At 52.9% G+C, this 23709-nt stretch overlaps 1 protein-coding gene across 5 annotated transcripts in view; it reads right to left on the minus strand.

Annotated features, from left to right (window-relative positions):
* Positions 1-23709, minus strand: part of Akt2 (AKT serine/threonine kinase 2) — a 51483-nt gene that overhangs the window by 2184 nt on the left and 25590 nt on the right. For 4 of the 5 annotated variants that reach the window (XM_021223325.2, XM_005086555.4, XM_040734389.1 and 1 more), the window contains exons 3-13: positions 19526-19654; positions 17639-17750; positions 7987-8140; positions 7494-7625; positions 4268-4333; positions 3652-3720; positions 2514-2636; positions 1234-1362; positions 918-1132; positions 427-514; positions 244-346 (exon numbers count right to left, since the gene is read on the minus strand). In XM_021223325.2, the coding sequence (XP_021078984.1) occupies positions 244-346; positions 427-514; positions 918-1132; positions 1234-1362; positions 2514-2636; positions 3652-3720; positions 4268-4333; positions 7494-7625; positions 7987-8140; positions 17639-17750; positions 19526-19654 (1320 nt within the window). The remainder of the gene's footprint in view (positions 1-243; positions 347-426; positions 515-917; positions 1133-1233; positions 1363-2513; positions 2637-3651; positions 3721-4267; positions 4334-7493; positions 7626-7986; positions 8141-17638; positions 17751-19525; positions 19655-23709) is intronic. The other variant, XM_013125598.3, reaches the window with a different exon arrangement.

The raw sequence follows: 23709 nt of genomic DNA on the forward strand, positions 1-23709 counted from the left end.
GGCCAGCCTTGGGGTGGCTTCAGATCAAGAACACAGTAAACAGAGTGCTCTAGCCCAAACACCAGGACAGTCCCTGAACCCCAGAACACACTATAGCCCTGATTCCTGACAACCCTTACAGCAACAGCAGGCCTTGTAAGCAGATCTCAGGGGAAACCCACAAGCCAGACCCAGCAAAGGCAGCCGACCAAGGTCCTCCTCGGTCACCTAGCCAGGCCCAGGCAATGGGGCCCAGACACTCACAGCGGTCCGGGGGTGTGATTGTGATCGACTGGGCGGTGAACTCATCATCGAAGTACCTCGTGTCCACTTCAGAAGTGACCTGAGGCTTGAAGGGCGGTAGGAGCTGTGGAGAGGAGGCTGGGATCAGCAACGCCAGCTCACCTGTGGGCAGGTGAGACCGCTGGAGCAGGCAAGAGTGCTCACCTTCCTCTGGACCACATCCTGCCAGTTGATGCTGAGGAAGAACCTGTGCTCCATGACCTCCTTCGCGTCACTGGGGCCTCCGCCAAGCCTGGCCAGAGACAAACATTACAACCACCCAGCACCCACAACAGCACAGGCCGACACCATCCAGGGCCTGCACAGCCTCCGGCGATGCTGTCCTGCCGCAAACCCCTTTTCAGGAGGGCCCTAAGCGTGGAGCGCTCATGGCTTGGGCCAGAGGCAGGGAGAAGGCAATCTGGGCCAAGGCAGCCGCACAGCTGGCCGCATCTGTACCCGAAAAGAGGTGACAGGGTAGCAGGGCGGGCGCACAGGGCAGACAGCACACACTGCCTCAACCACAGTCTTGTGGCCTGAGGCCAGCCAGAAGACGGCTGTGCTCCTGTGCCCCACAAAAGAGGTGGGGAGTGCAGGCCAGGCTGGCGTGGGGAAATGCCTACTGTGGGCCACCGGGGTTGCTCAGGGGACCACACCTCTGCTTGGGGTCCTTCTTCAGCAGTCCAGCCAGCAGGGACTTGGCCTCTGGCCCAAGTGTTCGCGGGAAACGGATCTCCTCCATGAGGATGAGCTCGAACAGGCGCTCGTGGTCCTGGTTGTAGAAGGGCAGGCGGCCACACATCATCTCGTACATGACCACGCCCAGCCCCCACCAGTCCACTGCACGGCCATAGTCGTTGTCCTCCAGCACCTGAAGGAGCAGTGAGAGGCCAGGCAGGGAGGCTAGAGCGGCTCCACCCTCAGGGCTCCCCCACCCGAGGCTTGCATGCTCCCGTGCCCCAGCCCAGACACCTCAGGCGCCAAGTACTCCGGGGTACCACAGAAGGTTTTCATGGTGGCCCCATCACTGATACCCTCTTTGCACAAGCCGAAGTCAGTGATCTTGATGTGGCCGTCTTTGTCCAGCATAAGGTTTTCCAGCTGTTAACACAAACAAAAAAATCAATACACGAGGGACAGAGTCAGATCCTCCCAGGGTTTCCCTCTAGGTTAGCGGTTTTCAAACTGTGGATCAGCCTTTGGGGGTAGAATGACCTTTGCACAGGGGTCACCTATGACCATCATAAAACAGATATTTGTATTAAAGGGTCGCAGCAGTAGGGAGGCTGAGAACCAGGGCTCTAGAGGCGGTGGTGGCTTGGGGTGGCAGGCTATCACATCAGGGATTCCTGGAGGACAAGACAGCCATACAGCACATGCACTGTGGTTTGCTTCTTTTCTGTTTGGAACATGGTCTTCTGTGTAGCTCTGGCTGGCCTGGAACTCATGGAGCTCTACCTGCCTCTGGTAGGATTAAAGGCATGTGCCACCGTGCCTGGCCTGGCCTTTAGTTTCTTAAGGTTCAATGTGAGGGTACTATGTTCTCAGAATTTGGTAATTTTTTGGGACAGGGTCCTCTGGAGCTCAAGCTAGCTTCTAACTCAAAGCAATCCTCCTGAGTTAGCCTGAGTATTAAAATACAAAATACACGCCAGGAGAGTACAAAGCCCAGAGCATACATGACAGCTCAGGAAGGCCCTCCCATCTACAGGTCAGGCTGCAGCAGAACTCAGTTATGAAGCTCTCTTCCTGGACTTCTCAGGACCGCGTGCCGTACTGGAGTGCAAGCCACACCCAGCAGACCCTCTGCCAGCCCGCTTCACTCCAACTCCCCCGCCTCCCCCCGAAAGGCCCATCTTACTGCTCCAGCCCCTTCTTCAATGCTGGCCCAGGGAGGCTTGCCCTGCTACCTAGAGTTGCCCTGGAAAATGCCACAGCACATGGTACCCACTTCCTGGCAGCGGGTGCTACGGGCAGCATGAGCAGTGTGTTCTGAGTGTGTGCACACCTTCCCTGGTGAAGACATGCCCCTGTTTCTGGTGTGCATAAGGCCAGGGCAGATGGCTGGCAAGGAGTTTCGGTGTCACTGCCAAGTTACGCCCTGGATGCTGCCAACACACAGCCCCATCAGCAGCCTGACGCTCACAGGCCTTCGACGGGCCACTGGGGTGTGTGCCACGGGCCAGCCTAGACCTTCTGTGCGCCCCACTCGCCCCCAACCCCCACACTGCCCAGGCCATCCACCTACTCACCTTGATGTCACGGTACACCACATCCCTCGAGTGCAGATACTCGAGCGCTGACACGATCTCGGCGCCGTAGAAGCGGGCGCGGTCCTCTGTGAAGACTCGCTCCCGAGACAGGTGGAAGAAAAGCTGTGGGAGAAGGCGAGACCTCAGCTCCGCCCGGCCCCGGCCCCGGCCCCACGGCACGCCCAGAACACAGGCTCCGGCAGGAAGACAAGGATGTGAACCAGCACGGGAGACTCGCCCAGAGCCTCAGCACTGGGAGGCTGAAGCAGCCGAGTACTACAGGGTGAGTTTGAGACTAGTGTGGACCTGTAATCCCAATCCTTGGGAGGAACTAAGAGGAGAATCGAGAATTCAAGGTCAGCCTTAGCTACACAATGAGAATGAGTTTGAAACCAGCCAGGGCTACCTGAATGAGATTTTGCCAATAAATAAATAAATTAATTAATAAATAAATAAATTAACTAATCACTTACTAATAAGCAAGGGCTGAAGAGTGAGGGATGGCCAGTAAATGTGTGTGCTTGCGTGTGTGTCTGTGTGTGCGCACGTCTGTGTGTGTGTGTGTGTCTGTGTGTTTGAGTGTGTGTCTGTGAGTGGGTGTCTGTGAGTGTGTGTCTGTGTGAGTGTGTGTGTGTGTGTGTGTGTGTGTGGAGTCAGTAATGAGGGCACAAGTGAGGGAGGTGACAAACGAGCAGCAGGCCACCAGTGAGTGATCCTCTGAGCGTGTCAGCTGGGACAGAATCTATCTACCGCACTCAGTGAGAACGAGCGCTCACAGGTGGCAGAGGCGGATGGAGGAGTCAGGAGATGGGGCCTAGAGCCCACACACTCTCAGGTGTCCCCGAGGACATCTGTCCTTGCGCTGGCGGTCCAGCTCCCCCAGCCTTTGCACCTGGCTCTGAACGCTGCCCAGCAGCACAGCAGCCATGTGACCTTGGGCGAGTCACTCACTCAACTGCCAAGCCTGCCCCATCTTTGAAACGAATCCCGTACCTCCTGCTTCAGGGGGACAGGGTAGAGCGTGTGACACTCAAGAGACCTCTCTCTCCACGCACGCACACATACGTGTACCCCATCTCACCCACGCCTTCTTTGCTTCCCTCACCACCACCACAAGGTGGCCAGGGGTGGGGCTCACCTCGCCCCCGTTGGCGTACTCCATCACGAAGCACAGGCGGTCATGCGTCTGGAAGGCATACTTCAGGGCCTGCGAAGGGAAGCAGAGTGCTGGGGCACAACCTGAGCGGGCACACTCTGCCCACGTGGGTCACAGGGGTCCGATTCCCAGCATGGACACCCGGCTGCGTCATCAGCTCCCCTTGTCTAGCAGTGAGACACGGCACACAGCTGAGCTCTCTACCACATGAGTCTGCTCTCTGTGGCTCAGAGCGCCACCTCCAAAGGCAAGACAGACACGCTGGCTGCCAGCGCACGATGGCTCTCAGGTTGTACGCCAAGGAGCCCTAAGGAGGCTCCCCAACGATCCCTGCCAATCCCTCTCCCGTGAAAACCATAAACTATATATGGTTGTCTTCTACGCTGAGGAATCTCAAAAAACCTCATGTGAACAGCACTGCGCCTTCATAGGGCAGCATCCTTAACCTCGCGCTCTACACGGACAGGGATGTCAGAGACCACAGCCTCAGAGCTGCCTTCCACACCCACTCGGACTGACTCAACAGGCACACCAGGACGGCACATTTGTGTAGGGTATCCTAACCCTGACCAACAACGGTGGCTGGGGGGGGACTCACAGTAAGGAAGGGGTGCCTGGTGTTCTGCAGGACCCGGCTCTCAGTGACCGTGTGGGCGACTTCATCCTGCAGACAGACAGTGCAGATGAGTGGCAGGGACATGTCCAACCTGCAGCCACCACGGAGCAAGCTCCAGATGAAACCTCCCCCACCCTCGGACATCAGAGTGGCAGGAGCCCTGACCAAATGGCAGTCCAAACAAGGGCGGTCTCAAAGCAAAGGTGAGCAGCTGAAACTCGACAATGGAGATGAGGCAAGCACTGCTCGCACCCGGGCCAACCGTCCACGCTGCACAGCAGCTGGGAGACCTCCAGGGCCAACCGTCCACGCTGCACAGCAGCTGGGAGATCTCCAGGGTCCCTCGGTCCCACTCTGGGGATGTGGAAGACTGTGGGGACACAGACCTAATGGAGGAAACTCGACCACTGTGGGCATGCCCTGGGGAGCCCAGAGCTACACCTCCCTTGACTTCCCAGCCCTCTGTCATGTGCTCCTATAATGGCATACAAAGTCTCCACAGGCCTAAAGCTGTGAACAGCCAGAGCCCTTCCTCCTCACAAATGTCTACCTCAGCCCATCCCAGTGACCAACACTAAGGGGAAATGAGCAGACAGTATGTGACCTTGCCCCTCCCCCTAGGTACCACAGCATATGGGAAACCAGCTTTAGAGAAGGAACTGGCCGGGCGTTGGTGGCGCACACCTTTAATCCCAGCACTCGGGAGGTAGAGGCAGGCGGATCTCTGTGAGTTCAAGGCCAGCCTGGTCTACAAGAGCTAGTGCCAGGACAGCCTCCAAAAGCCACAGAGTAACCCTGTCTCGAAAAACCAAAAAAAAAAAAAAAAAAAAAAAAGAGAAGGAACTGGAAAAGGCTCTAGAACTAAGTGGTACTTCTCAGAGTGAGCCCGGCATCAGCAGCATCAGCCTCCCTGAGAACGTGTAGAAATACAAGCTCTCTGGGCCCACCCTGTCCAAAACTCTGCCTCCCAAGCTGTCAAGGGCAGAACCACGGGAGAGTTTCCAGATGCCTCCTGTTGCTTCTTCAACAACCTGGACAACTTATACTCAGGAGACGCGGTAGTATCAGAAAGTTTCTGCTTATCACGAATGGGGAGGCTGCTGCTACCCTCTGTGTGCAGCCAGGCATGCTCGTAAGCCTCCTGGGACGCACAGTGCAGCCCACTCTAAGGAAGGACGTGGTCCACACAGTGCTGAAGCCATCAAGCTCTGCCCTGGATCAATTTCATCACGAATCTGTCGGTGGTTTTGTTTCTTCTTGCAGAGGACACAAGTTCAATTCCCAAGCACCCATGCTAGTTCAGTCACAATGGCCTGCAACTCCAACGTGTGCACACACTTTCCCCATGAACACACACAAGTAATCTTTAAAAAAATCTTAAAACATACATAGGCAAAATGGTATGGCTAGAACATACCTGAAAATACTCTAGCCTAAGGAAGGAAGGAAGGGAGGGAGGGAGGGAGGGAGGGAGGGAGGGAGAGAGGAGACAGGGGCTGGAGAGATGGCTCAGTGGTCAAGAGCACTGCTGCTCTTCCAGAGGACCCAGGTTCAATTCCCAGCACCCACATGGCAGCTCACAACTTAACTCTAGTTCCAGGAGATCCAATGCCTTCTGTTAGCCTCCTTGGGCACTGTGTGAGTGATACACAGACCACACAGACGCAGGCAAAGCACCAATACAAAAAAATGGAGGGGGCACGGGGTCCATGCTCTTTTCTTGAAAAGATTTATGTATTTATTACATATACAGTGTTCTGTCCACAGGCCAGAAGAGGGCACCAGACTGAATAGATGGTTGTGAGCCGCCATGTGGTTGCTGGGAATTGAACTCAGGACCCCTGGAAGAGCAGTCAGTGCTCTTTTTTTTATTTTTATTTTTTTTTTCAGTCAGTGCTCTTAACCTCTGAGCCACCTCTCCAGCCCGAGGTCCAATAGAGATACCAAAGCCGCTAAGCATACAGGCTTGCCTCAGTGGGAGGGATGTGAACACCAGTTTTGCATCCAGAAGACTGGGAATGGGCGTGGTAATAACATGGCGACCATTGCTATTCTGCAAACCACTCCTCACCCAAATCTCCTTTATCCTGAGTCCATATAAGCAATCCCTCCCTATGAAAGGGGTCCCAGGTACTCTGAGAAGGTGCTTTACTATTAAGCTTATCACAAACCCTTTCTTCCCCTGGGCATTGGCTGCACACTCAAGAGGCAGGGACAGGCGGATCCTTAGTGTGAGGCCAGCCTGGTCTACAGAGGGAGCCAGGACAGCCAGGGCTACACAGAGAAACCCTGCCTCGGAAGAAAAGAGAAAAAAACCCAACAACAACCAGATGTGTGTACGTGTATTCGGGATCTTCTGTTACACAATGTTAAACACGGCTAAGACAACAAGAGAACTGCTTTGGCTGAGATCACATCCAGGAGCCTTCCCTGTGCAGCAAGCTCCCAGTCACTGCGCTGCAGCGCCCTATCCTACGTCCTGACTCAGCTTGAACTGCACTGGGGAGTGTGCCCCAGAGCTCCCAGGGCTCAGGTGAGGCTGGGACAGGATGTGTGGGAAAGACAAGGACACAGAATCAGATGGCAGGACCAAGCCTGGAAGACCCCCAAGCATGGTCTAGCCCAGACAGTGGCACCTGGGGACACTGGGGTGTGGACGAGTGGCACAGAGCTTTCAGGGGTGAATAGGGGGCCCTGGGCTCCCTCCTCAGCATCCCTCGCCACTCCTAAGAAAGACGGCTCTTGTCATCGTAAGGCGCTAGCTCTGGAACGGCCCTTGTGTATGCCCGTCAGTGCCCTGCTGCCAAGCCCCACCCATCATGACAGCACGGGTAAGGCCTCAACTCTGGGCCCTGGCAGCAGCAGCTCCATGAGCAAAGAGATCAGTTTTCCTGAAGACGGAGGCTGCATGATAAGGTCTCTGCCCTTAGTCCCAATAAGAGGCAGTCTGAGATAGCGCTAAGGTTTACCAGTCAGCTTTCCCTGTGTTCTGTGTCCTTGTTGCTGTTGCCTTCTCAACTCTATTGCTCTGGCCTGGGCTGGCGGAAGCACTCCATTTACAGCCTAGCGGGAACACTCACTACAGAACTGAGGCTGCCCTACTTCACAAACCACAGCTAAAGCCAATCAGCTCTAACCTCAAGTTACTGCAACATTATCTTTGGATACTCCCGACCAAGTCTCCCTGGCCCAGCCCACAGTGGCCCACCTTGGCAATGATGACCTCTTTCCTCAGAATCTTCATGGCATAATAGCGGCCAGTGGCCTTCTCCCGCACTAGGATGACTTTGCCGAAGGTGCCCTTACCAAGGAGTTTGAGATAATCGAAGTCATTCATGGTCTGTGGGTAGGGAGAACACACAGGCTTTGGTGTTTGGCACTTGGTCCATGGGATGAAATTTTAACAAGAGGAACCCAAAAGATGCTTTGGCCCAAGGGCTTCATGGTGGCTGGGGTGGGCAGCGGTGACAACTCTATGTGCTGAAGCTGCAGGCAGGCCTAGGTTTTCCCAGCAGGAGCCTCCTAACGTCCCCAGGATCTGGAGCAGTTTGCCCTGGCATGCCTCTCACCCAGGGGCACAGGGCAGCCCCCAAGAGCATCCATAACCAGAAGCCACCCTCCACCAGGAAGCCACAAAGACCCCTGCTGGACCCCGTATACTCTGTGTGGAAACCCAGGCAGGCAGGGCCACCAGCACTTACCACTTTGGCCCGTGCCTTGTTGACAGCCACTTCCATCATCTCAGATGGGGAAGAGTCACTGGGCGAGCCACACTTGTAGTCTATGGCACTGTCACCTGGGTCTCGGTGCTTCAGACTGTTGGCGACCATCTGGATAGTCCGCATCCACTCTTCCCTGCATGAAACACACACATCCTGAGAGGTCCTCCCTGCTCAGCAACAGCTCACCTGCCGCACAGGGCAAGCAGAGGACCGAGCCCCTGTCAGCACTTGCTGAGATCCAAGGCTGGCAGAGCTGATGGTCTTGAAAGCCACCCCGGCTCAGGCTGTGGAGAGGGCAGCGTGGCATAAAGACAGATCTTCGGAGGTGCACGGCCTGGAGGAACCCTGAAGCCAGGTAGCACTGAGATGAGCGGAGGAGGGAGAACTCTTTGTTTGAGGCCCTTGAGATTGACAGCCCTAGGGAGGGACAACCAGCTACCTTGCCCTGCTTCAGAGCAAGGGAAAAGCTCAGGCTGACAGGCTCCTCATGCTCTGTGGAGAGAAAGCGGAAGGAAAAGGAAGCCTCAGGAGCCAAAGCGCCAAAGAGCTCATGATGTGAGAGCTGCAGCAGGACCCAGGGCAGCCCGGCGCACAGAAAAGGAGCTGGCGGAGAGGGAGTCGTCCCGGCAGATGGGGCTGGCTGCATGCGGTCAGCTATCGGCACTCCTAGGTTAGAAGTTGCTGTCTTGTCTTTGCAAAGCACTCTTTTCGTGAAGTAGTACAAATGACTAGACATCACATGTAGACAGAGGGCTACGTTAATACTCAGCTGTCCACACTTTTTTTTTCAAGACAGGGTTTCTCTGTATTGCTTTGGAGGTTGTCCTGGAACTCGCTCTGTAGCCCAGGCTGGCCTCGAACTCACAGAGATCCACCTGCCTCTGCCTCCTGAGCGCTGGGATTGAAGGAACAAGCCACCACTGCCTGGCCCTACATCCTTCATTTTTGACCCAGCAACACAGCAAATGCAGGTGGCCTGAACCTCTGTGCACTTTGCTCCTGTCTAAAAAGGGCCTGTGAAGAGTGGGAAACCCTGCTCTCACTCAAACAAGACTGTTCACTGAAGCAGGCAGCGCTTCTGGAGCCAAGAAGAGGCTGAGAGCTTCACGACATCCAAGAATATCCTGCAGAAGCCCTGCCACTCCAGTGGCACAGAGACCACTAGCAAGGTCACACAAAGAGGGACAGATCCGAGCCTGGTCCACCCTGTTAGGCTGCCCTGCTGTTTCTACGGGTACCAGGGAGAGCCATGGCTGTTCCCATGAGTCCCAGAGTGCACATGGATCCATGCAGGGAACAGGTATTACAGCGAGCAACTTGGTTTAACCCAACTGGGCACTGTCACTTCTTGGTGTTATCTACAACAATAGCATGATTCCAGAAGGTGGCATCTTAGCAACAATGGAGAAGGCAGCAGGACTTCACACAGGGCTGCTGGGGGCACAGAACAGGCCGAGTGTGTCTGTGGTGAGATGCTCTGCAGCTCCAAGACTGACAGGGGTAGAGGTTTAGGATGACATAAAACATGAAGGAACGGTACACAGCAGCGTGGCATTCTGTGCCGGGAGTTAGACAATGCTCTCCTCTCAGGGCACAGAAGGCTCCAACAGTTGGGGGAGACAACTCTGGAGCCCTGGTTGCCCCCAGGAAGGGGAACTGGGAAGCAGGGGACCAGCAGACAGCTTCTAATAAATGCAGAACACCTACTGTGCCCCCAGATCACCGAAGAGAAAACAGACTGTGGAAATGTGGGTCAGTGGCGGAGGACCTGTCCAGCACGCTGGAGGCATGGGCTCCTTCCTAGCACAAACAAGGCCAGATGCAAGGAAAACTCAGCAAGTTTGCACCAGGCATGGTCACTGGACTCTCAGATGACCTGTGGCCTCCCCAGGGCCGCCGGGCAAGGGAGCTCCTGCTCAGCTCCAGGCTTGCTGAAGCAAGCAGAAACGGGGCTGAGAGGTTCCTGTTACCATCTGGAGGGAGCCTGCCTTCTCCAATCGGCCTTTTACCTGAGAGGTCACGCTTTGAGAGAGCCCCACAAGGCAGGGACCGGCATCTGCTGTTTATTTTTTGAGATGGAATCTTGCTATAGAGCCTAAAACTCTTTTTTTTTTGAGACAGGTTTCTCTATGTAGCTAGCCCTGGCTGTCCTGGAACTTGCTCTGTAGACCAGGCTGGCTTTGAACTCAGAGATCTACCCGTCTCTGCCTCCTGAGTGCTGGGACTAAAGTTGTGTGCCACCACTGCCACCTGGCTGAGCCTAGAACTTGAGAACACCTGGCCTGAACCCTTCAAGTCCTGAGACAGACATGCACTAACTACCATGCCCAGCTTCCTCCCACTGTCAACGGGGCATGCTCCTAGCGCCTTGTAGAGCTGTCTGGGTGCCTGGCAGGTATGAAAGGTCCAGGTGGCCATGAGTCCCATGGCCCCAGAACCTCCACACAGTGAGACCGGTGAGCACCCAGGCAGGCAGTACTAGCCTCTTCCCTCGGAGCTGATCCTCCAGGCAGCATTTCTCAATTGCTTTTAACCTGTGGCCCCCTTGGATATGGCACAGCCTAAAACACCCAGTCCCTATATTAATATTCTTGTTTTCCAAAACCCAGAAAGAAGGGTGGGGAGGGGGGTGGGGCGCAGACACAGGATGATGGCACGTGCTATGACCTGCTTTATATGACCAGGGTTGTTTACTTCCATGTCCTAAAACCCTCACTTTGAAACTGGCAAGATGGCTCATGGGATAAAGGCTCCGACCACTAAGCTGACTGATTCAAACCAGGAGTCACATAGAGGAAGGAAAGAACAGACTCCCATAAACTGTCCTCTGAGATCCACACATGTGCTATGGTATGTGTGTATAAGTGGACTTTTTAAGAAGTAGGTTCCTGTTGGGTGGTGGTGGTACACACCTTTGATCCCAGCACTTGGGAGACGGAGACAGTCTCTGAGTTTGAGACCTGATCTACAGTGTCAGTTCCAGGACAGCCAAGGCTGTTATGAACCCCATCTCAAAAAAAAAAAAAAAAAAGTGGGTTTGTTTTTTTGAGACAGGTTTCATTGTGTAGTCCTGGCTGTTCCAAAACTTGCTGTGTAGACCATGCTGATCTCAAACTCACAGAGATTCAACTGCCTCTGCCTTTAACCTGCAAGTACGGGGATTAAAGGCGTGCGCCACCACACTTGCTACAATGTCTTTTTTAGTATGATGACGGCGGACTGAAAGTCACAGATCTAAGAGTCTTTCACACACACAGATCTGAGACTCCCGTGGCAAAAACAGACTGCAGACTAACACACAGTGTGATTACTGCCTTCGTTGTCAGGAAGAGAGAGCAAGACTCCAGGGGTTGTCCCTTCTGAGACTTGACGCCAGCAGGGACAGCGGCTCTACCGTCCACACTCACCCTTCCAGCTCAAGCCCCACCCTAGACGGGGCTGCCGAGAGGGCAGCTCCAGCCCGGAAGGCACCAGCCTCCTGGGAGGTGTGAAGACTGAGCTAGACCACCTGCTAGGACACAGGAGCACCTACCAGGAGGCTGGCTGTGGTAACAGGCTCTCCCACCTCCTGACCAGCCACCAGCCTGGCTCCAACTGGACCAAAGGTGCAAGGTTGCAGCACTCAGAATTCCAGAGAAAAAGTGAGGGCCTTGGTCCAGGACACTCCTCAAGGGTTTGCAACATGGTGTCTGGGGCAGAGGGAGCTTCCACCCAAAGCTGGCACTTCAGTGCCTTCCATCCCCCAAAGAAGCCCCAGGGAAGCCAAGCCCTCCCTATCCAGTCAAAGGACAGCACTAGAAAAACAGCAGCTGCCAGGCGGTGGTGGCGCACGCCTTTAATCCCAGCACTCGGGAGGCAGAGGCAGGCGGATCTCTGTGAGTTCGAGGCCGGGCTGGACCGATAGCCTCCGAAACAATACAGAGAAACCCTGTCTCGTAGAAACCAAAAAAAAAAAAAAGAAAGAAAGAAAAACAGCAGTGCACAGTCACAAGCTGCACCCAGCTGGTGGGTGTCGCACAGTCACTCCTCCCTGTGCCAGGGACCTGAGCGTCTACCCAGACAGAAGTTGAGGACAGTCCAGGCCTCAGTTCCTAGTCGAGGCCCAAGAGGATGGAAAAGGATATCACTCCCTTGGGAATGTTCACACACCAAGGGATATCATTCCCAGAGTTCTGGAGTAAAGCAAAGGACTCCTCCCCTAGGAAGAAGCTGTGATTGAAGTCCTTTTCCAGGCTTGCCCACTAAACACCGCCACTGCCACCTCCCAGTGCAGAGACAGCCCTTGGCACATTCCAGATGTAAAGGAGCCCTTGGCTTCCATCACCCTGGGTGTCTTACCTTATTCTACACCAGGAGAAGAGGAACAGAGGCTGACATCTGCCCAGACATGGCCAGAAGCAGAGAGGACAACACAGACATCCCTGCCTTGCCCAGGAGCACATGTCCATCTGTGGTACTTTCCTGAACCTCTGCATCATGCACCTGGGCCAAGGAAGGACACCCGAGAAGCTGTGCTGGACAGAGCTCAGACCAGCACACGGCACAGGCTGGGGAGCTGAGAGCCAGGCCTGGGCCTCCAGTCTGCTGCTTCCTAGCCATGTGGCCCCCGACAGTTCACCTCCTTCAGAAGCTGCAGGTCCCCCTGTAGTTGAGAACGACCCGGTAATGAAGATCACACCAATCCAGTAAGTACACTGCTGACCGTTCCCATCAAGAGCTGCGAACTCTGTGAAGGGGTAGGGAGTTCATCTCCAGGCTTTCCTAGCCATGTGCTTAATCCACTCTGCTGACCACAGGCAATTCCTACACAAGTGACTGGCTGCACTCCAATAAACTTGATCTGCCATATCAGCAAGCAGGGCTGTAGCTGTTAACCCTACGGAAACCATGGCTTCTGGCTTAGAGGGTCAACGGGCACAGAACAAAGGAAGTAAGAAGAACCATCCAGAACACAAAGCATCTAGCTTGCTTTGTCAAGAATATCAATGCTTTGAGGGGAAAAAAAAAAGACAAAAACTAAATTAGAGTGAGTCAAAACCACAGTACGTATCTAGAGTGAATCCAGGTTTAGAAACAACGTTGTCAGGGCTCAGCAGATGGCTTGGTGGGTGAGATACTTGCTCTGTAAGCATGACACCCCGAGCGCAGATCCCTAGCACTGCCATTAAAAGCCGGGCACCTGTAACCCAGGCCAAGGGACAGAGACAGGAGCAGCAGGGACTTGCTGGCCAGCGGTCTAGCAGAACAGATCAGTGAGAGATCCTGTCTTAGGAAGTAAAGTGGGGAACGCCAGAGTGTGTACCTGTGTGTGTGCTGCGTGCACTGGAACACACATACACAGGAAAACCCAAGTATGCATGGACAGACAGAAGGTTAGTACATATACATTACAGGCTGTGGCTGTTTGAATGTAATTGGCCCCCATCAACTCAATGGGAGTGGCACTATTTATTGGGAGGTGTGGTCTTGTTGAAGAAAGTATGTCATGGGGCGGGCGGGCTCTGAGGACTCTTTTGCTTAAGCTTAGCTCAGTGACATAGACCATCTCCTGTTGCCTGCAAGATATAGGACTCTGAGACTACTTCCTGTTTCCTTCTGATCGAGGTATAACCAGCACTGTGTGTGCCTGCACACTGCCAAGCTCTCCACCATGATGACAATGGACTGAACCTCTGAACTGTAAGCCAGCCACCTCAATTAAATGTTTGCCTTATAAGGGTTGCCATGGTCATGGTGTCTTCACAGCAATAAGAACCCTAACTATGACAGTATCCTGTACCCAAAATGCTTGGGATCAGAACTTGTCTATCTTGGAGTTCCTTGGATTCTGGAATATTCACAGAGACGGTACTGTCTGTTCAAGCACCTCCCACCGCAGAGATAACCACTGTTGCACTCTGTAAAGGAGCCCATTAGCCTCCCATCAGCCCCGGCGACTTAACCTTATTGTACACATGGGGAGAATGAGGAACACAGAGGGTGTTCCAAAATCTGGAACATTCTGAGCATCACGAGGACACAAAGTTCTGAACTTAGAGCACTTTGGATTTCAGACTGGGATGCTCATCCTGCACTATCCCCTCAGCACGACGGTGGCATCTGGGATTGTGAGGCAGGCACTCAGCGGAGGGGTGAGTATAGAGTAATCATTACTCAGTATGAGCACAGGTTCACAACCTGGCTTTAAACAACACAAGGACACAGAGGCGGAGTGGCTTAAGCGGCAGGTGAGGGCACTTGCCTGGAGAGCCGACGGCCTGGAGAGAGCCAGCTCCTAACAGATAACCTCTGCCTTCCACACACATCATGGCATACAGCACATACATAGTCTCTCTGTCTCTGTCTCTCTCTGTCTCTGTCTCTCTCTCTCTCTCTCACACACACACACACACACACACACCTAAAAGTCTGCAGAAAACCAGCTGCTGTGACAAGCAGCAAAAGTCTAGCTACAGAGCCTAGGTGAGGTCCTGAGTGTGCACTCTGAACATCAAAACAAGCCTGTGCTGGGCATTGTAGTGTCGGATCCAAAGGAAACTCCTGTTTCCCCAGATTCCAAAAGGCAGAAGGCACAGTTATCTTCGTGCCTGTCAGCATACCAAAGCACATACCGACCCCCAGGCTCCTTCAGGGCCACGAGCACCTGTCACACATTTCAAAGTCCATGCTAGCAGCCTAGCCCTTCTCACCTCCTCCCTACCTAAACCCCTCCCGCCTGAGGGCTTCCCTCTCCCAAAACTTACTCATTCTCCTAAACCCTGCTATTCCAGCTGTGCCTCTGGTCTCGGCCACTCTCCGTCTCCACCTTGCTGTCCCTCTCCATGGGCCCCTCCCTCTATGTCCTCTCTCATGACCATCCATCATCTCCCCTCCTCTCTGCTCTAGACTCTTCCAGATGCTTCTGACTGCGCCTCTCTCTCTCTCTCTCTCTCTCTCTCTCTCTCTCTCTCTCTCTCTCTCTCTCTCTCAATAACAAAGGAAAACACTGCCCTCTCTCTCTCTCTCTCTCTCTCTCTCTCTCTCTCAATAACAAAGGAAAACACTGCAGAACTGGCAGAATGGTCACTAGGTCCCAGCTACCTGGAAAGGCAGAGAACCCCCGAAGCCCAGCAGTGGGAGTCAGGGCATGTAGGCAGCATCTACCCAGCAGTGCTCCTGTCTCCCCACCTGCAGTCCCCACACGCACAACCAGGACACCAAAGTAAGCTTGGACTATGGGAACGAGGCAGCGAGGACAGCACTGGCGCTCTCCACAGGGCAGGAACCACCCTCTTGCTGTCTCTGTCTGCGCCTCCCTTGGAATCTAGAGCTTGGTCTCCAGGGCAGGGTCAACCCAGAAGCCTTCATCTCCATCAGCAGAGGGTGGGTGCTAAGGAAATAAAGAAGAAGCCAACCTGCATCCTAATCCTAGCATGCCCTCATCTTAGCACAGGACTCTAGGATACTGAGGACAAGCTGTCGTATAAAAAGCAGAAATAAGAGCTCCCTGGCCAGGGGCTGATGCCCTCTCCCAGGCCTTACCCCCTGGTGCCAGGTACTGCCGCCCCAGGCTTCCTGTTTATCATCCTCCCAATATCCTAACAACCCTGTGACAAACCCCAGTTTATTAAGCTCCTGCCAAGCCCTGCAGGGCTCTCCACTGATGGCCAAAGCTCTGGCTGGACTGCCAGTTTTGAGAGCCTCTACGTCCCCTCTTCCACACCGCCCCTGAATTCTCTGGTGACACAGACTCCTTGAGGTGCCCTGGGGCACATGCGCTGTGTCACTCCCAGGCTCCGCATACACTGGCCAGTGCGTTCTCCTGGACTGGTCGCTTTTCTATCCCCACAGCCACACTTGTGCCCACCCTTCAAAACCCACCCACATCGATTAGTCTAAGACTGCTTTGCTAGCAGTCCATATTTGGTCCCCCTTTTCAACTGAGTAACACCTCAGCTGGCCTGTGTTGATAATTCTGTTCCTTGTGGTGAGGCGAGTGTATTTTTAACTTGGGGAGATATGCAACAATAATTACAGCATATATTGTGGTAGCATCTTGTGATACTGTTTTATGCAGGCTCTAGAACAGCACTTTCCAGGAGGGCAGATATTAGCTACACCCACAGCAAAGTCACCAGTTTTGCTGACACACATCTGTTATCCAAATACTTGAGAGTCAGAGGCAGGAGGATCAAAAGATGACAAGGCTTGGTTACCCATCAATTCAAGGCCAACCTGGGCTATATAAGTTCCCATTAAAAAAGAAAAGATAAATAAAGCCAGTATCCTATTTCTCCCCTGCCATACCTGAAATGCCCAATGCGCACCCACAGCTGGGCTCTCACCCTGGGATGTACCTAGAGTGAATGGACTAGGACAGCCTGCTTCAGAGCTCACACAGGTACAGCAGAAGCTCAGCCCCAGGGACCAGCAGGAGGAGTGTTCTTCAGAGCAAAGTCAAGGGGACAGAGTGGGAGGAAGAACATTTGCCACACCAGAGGAGCTGTCTACTCCACACAGACACAAATGAAACAGCAGCCCAGCCCCACCAGGGGAAGAGAGATAAACCACTGAACAGATCGTTCAGAAAAAGAAACTCCTCAAGGGCAAACTCATCCACAGAGAAAACCCAGCCCTGCTCAGACAGCTAAGACTCCATGTGTTTGACAACACAAGGTTACGGGGACACTTTCAGACATCGCCTGACAGAAAATCTCTCAAAATTAGAAATGCATACTCCTGTAAGTCTCAGTCTTACCCCTAAGAATGCATCCTATGGATTGGAACTGAGTCCATGTGAAGCAACTTGCTGAATAAACTCAGGGACACCTCTGTACAGCTGCCACAGAAGAAATGCAAGAGCTGTGGGAGCAGGAGCCACTGCTCTGTAGTTAGGAAGGTTCCAGACACCAGTCGGTAAGAGCACGTGCACGGTGCAGCAATGCGCCCCGGGACACAGGGTGCCACAGTCTCTACTTGCCCTTCAGGGGCACAAAGAAATGGCAAGCTGCAGGGCTTGGGTGCCACACAGATGACGGGCCTTGATCTCATTCTGTAGCCTAGAGGGGCCTTGAGCTGCACTTCTCTTGCCTCGGTTTGCCAATTACTGAGATTACAAGCATACACCATCACACTTGGCTCAGATTTCTCTTTGTAAGATAAGATCATGTACATTACGCTGGCGCTGAACTTCCTATGCAGCCAAAGGTGAACCTCTTGTCTCCATCTCCGCAGAGATGGGATAATGGGGATGGGCCACCATACCAAGTTGATGTGGCACTGGAGAACTGAAACCAAAGCCTCGAGAACGCTAGGCTAGATTCTTAACTGAGCTACATCTCTAGCCCCTACACTGACCTTTGTAACTGACCTCTGGACCACTGCCTTAGCACCAGTGAAAATGCAGCTGGCCAAAGTCAGGTCATGAAGAGAAGAACTCCAGTTCTTCCCAGGACTCTGATAGGTTCCCAGAGTCTGAAGATGTAGAGTAGGGTCTTTAGACCAAGTAACCCAGCTCTTCTCAGCTTCAGTTGGGAAGAGCCCAAGTCGGAAGGGCTCCAGGTAAAGGATTCTTCTGTAGCATCCCAAATGCCCACACCACCTCTTGCCTTCACACCAGGCCTGTCCTGTCCGCTCTCAGGTGCAGACTCACCTCTCATCTGGCGAGTCTACATGGAAGGTCCTCTCGATGACCGTGGTCCACTGCAGGCAGCGTATGACAAAGGTGTTGGGCCGTGGCCTCTCAGTCTTCATCAGCTGGCACTCTGGAGTACAGACAGGAAAGAGTGAGGGATGGCCCTCTACAGACCAAATTCCCCAAGTCATCTTTCATGTGCCAGCCCCATACCAGATAATGCCAGGGACTGAGACACACAGGATGTCACAGCCTTCATGTGCTCTTCAGGGGCACAAAGAAACTTGGAGCCGCAAGAAGGACTGCATAGATGCCAGGCACAGGTGACACTGAGGCTTTCCTTCACCAAACGCCTCCCTCCACATGGTTTCTTATGTTCTTGGTTTCACTGGATTCTTGTAAGTTCTAAGAATGAAACTCAGGGCCTAATGCACACCAGGCAAAGGCTCTGTCACTGAGCAAGGGCTCTAGCTTCCTTTTTTCTTGTGAAACAGGGTCTTACACTAAGTTTTTCAGGCTGGCCTTGAACTCATTCTGTAGTCCAAACACTGGAGGGCAAACCACCAGCAACAACTCAGGGGTCACAGTCAGATAGGATAGGACACAGAAGGTGTCTAACCTGGCTGGGGCCTCAGGCAGTGCTTTCTTGGAGCTGGAGCATCTCTGAGGTGAGCCCAGAAGTCAAGGGGACCAAGCTAGTGAGACACAGTGCACTGCAAGACAGGCCGAGGCAACAGAAGCCTCGATGGTCAGGCACGGCCTTGGACATCACAGTGCGGAATCCAGACTCCTCGGGAACACAGGGAGCCGAGAGAGGGGTATGGCCAGAGCCAGCAGCAGAGTTAGTGGGGAGAGTGTGCTGGGGGAGCAGAGCAGGGCTGGGGAGGGAAGGGCACTGGACTACAGGGCAGGAAGAAGCATCTAGAGCCAGACCCAGGTCACTGACTGAGACGCAGAGCAAACAGATGAGATGGAGATGCAGACAGGAAGAAAGAGAAGAGGATAGGACAGGAAGATCAGCCTGGGATAGGACAGAGTTCTAGAGGCCACCACGAAAACATCTTCCAGAAGTTGCTGGAGATGGGCTAGCAGGCCAAGGGAGAAACTACAGCTGCTAACAGATATGCCAGGGCACAGGAAGAGAGCACCGGAAAAGGCTTTCTGTAGAAGGGGTGGGCAATAGGCTGGGCTCTAAGCTGGAGGGACAGGCAGAAGCTGTAGCAAGGCCCTGGCGAGGACGGCTCTGGGGTGATGGAGACTGAGAGTCTACGAAACGTCCTCAGCAGGTGTGACAGGACATGGTGAAGGAAGAAGACAGGGACACAACGGGATTCTTGGCCTTGTGCTGGTTATGTAAAAAAAACAAAAAACAAAACCAACCCAGGTTAGCTGGGCAGCGCACGTCTTTAATCCCTGCACTCAGGAGGCAGAGGCAGGTGCATCTCTAAGACTGAGACCATCCTGGCCTAGAGAGTGAGTTCTAGAACAGCCAGAACTACACAGAGAAACCCTGTTTAGGGAATCAAAAGAAGAAAACACCAGGTGAGGTACCACGGGGGAACTGGGGACATACAGTGAGCCCTGGAGCATCTTGGCAGGCAGCTCGCACTCACTGGCTAGAGGGGCAGAGAGGAGGGACAGCTTTGTTAACAGCGCAGACAGGAACCAGCTAGAACCACGGAGCCTGAAGGGGCAGGGTGTGCAGAAATGTCATGACTTCTCACTGTCCCCAGAAATAAAACGGTCCACTGACAAGGAGCAACAGCAGAGACTGTACAAGTCAGTTCTGAGAAGGAACAGGCCTGAGACAGCTTCTGGCTCAAGCATAACTGTATCCCCTGTGTCCCCAACACCTGTCAGCAAAGCTGTGAACTAAGGAACTCATCTCCTCGCCCTGAAACGCACCTGCTACAGAAAAATTGTTCAGGGGGGGTAAGGTCTGGTCAGGGGCCTCAGGCCTCTCCTTATACCCAATGAAAGAGCCATCACTCTTCAGAAGGAAGTACCGGGGCCTCCAAGTCTTGATATATTCCCCTGAAACGAAGCAGAAGGAGAAAAGGCAGGGCAAGGTTAAAGAGTCCCAGCAGGCAGGCAGCCCAGGATGACAATGACTCATGGGGCACCACACTGGGAGGAAGGTATATGAGTCTCTCCCGGGGGAGCCTTGGAGGTGGCATCTGCTGACGCAGGCTGGGGCACTGGGCTGCACCCAACTGATCCACAGGTCATGCCTGGCAGGAAGGCGCCTGCAACAGTGTCCAGGGCACTGCTGCCTAGCATTTACGGCAGTAGCAAGCTATCCTTGCCAATAAAGACTGTCCTGAGGGATGCCCGGCTCCAAACACTCAAGTCCCATAGGCTGCTATTTATCAACAGGGCCAAAACGCTCTCCCACCCTCCAAGCACCCCTTGACATCTTCCCTTTCTCCTGAGTGAATAGTCAAGGCTCCTCTCATGGGTGCACACATATACACAGCCAACACTCCCCAAGGACCCACTGCTTAAAGGATTTCTGAGAACCAGTCGGTGGTGGCGCACACCTTTAATCCCAGCACTCAGGAGGCAGAAGCAGGCAGGTCTCTGTGAGTTCAGAGGCCAACCTGGTCTACAGAGCGAGTTCCAGGACAGCCAGAGAGCTACACAGAGAGATCCTGTCTCAAAAACAAATAAATAAACAAATAAGATCTAAATATGTAAGTGCGTGCGTGCGTGCGTGCTGCGTGCGTGCGTGCGTGCGTGCGTGTGTGTGTGTGTGTGTGTGTGTGTATGGAAAAGCACATTCCACACCCAAACATACCCATAACAGTCAAGCAAGGGAAGTGGTCTGGGGAGACGGTCAGGGCTAAGTGGTCTTGTTGCTACTGCCGTGAGAAGCAGAGTACAGACCCCAAGGCCTGCTTCTTGTTCCTGTAACCTAACACTGGGAAGGAGAGGAGAAAGAGGCAGGAACATGGCTAGGGTACGTTGGTTGCTGGCCTTACCAAAACCCAGCAAGACCCAGGTTCAGTACGAGACCCTGTCCCAAAGGAGTAGGATGGTGAGTGACAGAGCAGAGGATACCCAAAGACCTCTCTACACACATCTCCACTACACAAGGCAGACACGGGGTAGCAAGGTGGTTCAGAGTGTGCTGAGCACACAGCAGAGCGAGCCAGCTCCCACAGCTGTCCTCACCTACACACGCGGACCAGGGCGCATATTTGTGGGGTTTTAAATTTTATGGTTTTAATTTTTAAAATGTTTACTTTATGTGTGAACATTTTGCCTGTGGGGATGTATCTGTACCGTGTGCCTGCCTGGTGCCTGCAGAGGCCAGAAGGTACTGGATCTCTTGGAACCAGAGTTGTGGACAGCTGTGTGCCACCATGCGGGTGCTGGGAATCCAGTCTGGGTCCTCTGCAAGGAGACAGTACTCTCAACCATAAGCCATCTCCCCAGACCAATAAATGCCTTTTTATTTTTTTCCAGACAGGGTTTCTCTGTATTGTTTTGGAGGCTGTCCTGGAACTCGCTCTGTAGACCAGGCTGGCCTCGAACTCACAGAGATCCGCCTGCCTCTGCCTCCTGAGTGCTGGGATTAAAGGCATGCGCCTCCAACGCCCGGCAATAAATGTTTTTTTTAAGTGGAAACAACCCAAATGCCCATCGCAAACCTGCTGGGCCCATATGATGGGCTATTTGGTAAAAACAGGAATGACAGACTGCCGCTGCATTCTACAGAATAGCTGGACCATCACTTCTGCCTAAGGCAAAAATGCCAATCAGTCACAAAGGACCACTTCTGAGGGCCATTCTGACTTTGTGACAGTGTCAAAGGGACAGGCATTCTGCAGAAAGTGGTTCCCCACTTCGAATATTAACCTTTTCTCAGACTGGCAGTATACAGCAGGGTTCTCTCATATGTGGGGCTCCCAGTCAGTCCTGCAATCACAAGAGCACACAACCCAAACTCTGCCGTTCCGGCGTGACCACACTGTGATGCTTGGGGAAGCCAGAGTGTCAGGTGTGCTCACAGTGTGATGCTTCCAACGTACGACATGTTTTCCCAAGTTCAGCAGAATCTATATATATATGCCCACTTACATAAAATTCCCAGAATAGCTAACTCTGTGGAGATGAAAAGTGCCTTAAAGGTTGCCTGGAACTGAGAAGAGGAGAAGCCTGGAGAATGTGAGAACCAATGTGAGGTAGGTCTTTTTAGGGAAGTGTCTAAAACTGAACGCCAGCTGTGGTAACTCACACTTGGAAGGCTGAGGCAGGAAGATTGTGGAAAGTTTCAGGGCAGCCTGGTCTAGAGTGAGATCATGTCTTAAACCAAAACAAGCCAAATAGTTTAAAACTGACTGCAACACTGGCTGTTCTGAGAAGGCAGAGGCAGGACAGCCTCGGGAATCTGAAGCCAGCCTGCACATCACAGGGACCGCCTGTTTCAGAAGAAAGGAAAACTGGACACTATGACAAGTAAATACATATTTTCAACTATCAGCCGGAGCCTCCATCTTCCAGTCATTTGTGACAATGTCAAACACAAAGGAAAGGGAAAGATGACAGACACCAGTGTTTTTCTCCAGGCCTTTCAGGAAATGCTCAGTTGCTCCCTTGGCCACATGTATGGGAATGCACAAAAGGGAGGCCGTGCAGACGTCAACGGGATGGACGTGCTCAAGAAGGAGCACCCCACAAAAGTTACCATGGCAAAACCCAGCGTGCCACTGGCACTGCTACAAACAAGCGAGCTCTGGGCAGCGCGGTTGCCAGGAGAACTAATGGGCGTAGCGAGCGTATGATGCGCTCTGAGAGCCGACAGCTTCCTGAACTGGCTGAGAAAAGGATCAGAGAAAGAAGGAAGCCAAAAAGAGGTTCCTGGGTTCAACGGGCATGCCGGCCTGCTTCCCCACAGCTCTGCAGATGGAAAGGAACCCAAGCTGATCAACTCCCTGTGAATACAGCTTCTTAGAGGCAAAGATAAAAGGAGATTAGACTGGAAAAGAAGTGGTTCCGTGTATGGAAGTAAATCAATGTGTACACAGCTCCTATGAGAGGACACAGCACTTTCCCCAGCTTATTCCCACGCTGGGACAGAAGGAGAGTCCTCAGCACAGCGAAGGGAGCAGAGACTGCAAAGCTCCCCAGGTCGGGACAATGCCAGGACGCCTGTTTCACCACTGCCATGCAAACTAACTACTTGGTCATGGCCAACTGAGGCTCCATTCTACAAAGTAGCCGATTCGCCACTGGGTCTAAGGCAACAAAGTCAGTCACTGTTTTCTGGTCCAAAAAGTCAGAGATGTTCACACTGAAAGGGAAGCAGTAAAACTATATTTGCAGGAATCAAGATTCTGCATGGTGAAAAGTCATCTGGGATATAGCTCAGCTGGTGTGTATATGTATTTATATGTGTTTGGGTATATACACACATACGTTAATCTTAATCGTCAGTTAGTGATTTTAATTGCTGAGCCATCTCTCCAGCCCTCCATATATAGAATAATATAATATATATATATATATGTATATTTTTTAAGATACCTGGAGAGATGGCTCAGCAATTAAGATCACTGGCTGCTCTTCCAGAGAACCCACGTGGCGTCTTACAATGTCACGAAACATCAGTTCCGTGACCACTGCATGCACATGTTACACAGGAACGGATGCAGCCAAAACATGCATAAAATGTCAATTTAAAAAATGGTTTTTGGTTTTCTGAGATAGGATTTCTCTCTGTAGCCCTCCCTGGCTGTCCTGGAACTCACTTATAGACTGGGCTAGCCTCAAACTCAGAGATGTGCCAGCCTCTGCCTCCCAACTGCTGGTATTAAAGACATGTGCCACCATGCCTTTAATATATAAATATTCACCTGGGCGGTGGTGGCGCACACCTTTAATCTCAGCACTCGGGAGGCAGAGGCAGGTGGATCTCTGTGAGTTCGAGGCCGGGACAGCCTCCAAAACAATACAGAGAAACCCTGTCTTGTAAAACCAAATACATATATATATATACATATATATATATCAAAAAATAAAACATTAAAAATTCTGTACTGGTTTTCTATAAACGTGACACAAACTAGGATCATCTGGGAAGATGG

The sequence above is a fragment of the Mesocricetus auratus genome, unplaced genomic scaffold, assembly GCF_017639785.1.
Source record: "Mesocricetus auratus isolate SY011 unplaced genomic scaffold, BCM_Maur_2.0 Super-Scaffold_100038, whole genome shotgun sequence".
NCBI lineage: Eukaryota > Metazoa > Chordata > Mammalia > Rodentia > Cricetidae > Mesocricetus > Mesocricetus auratus.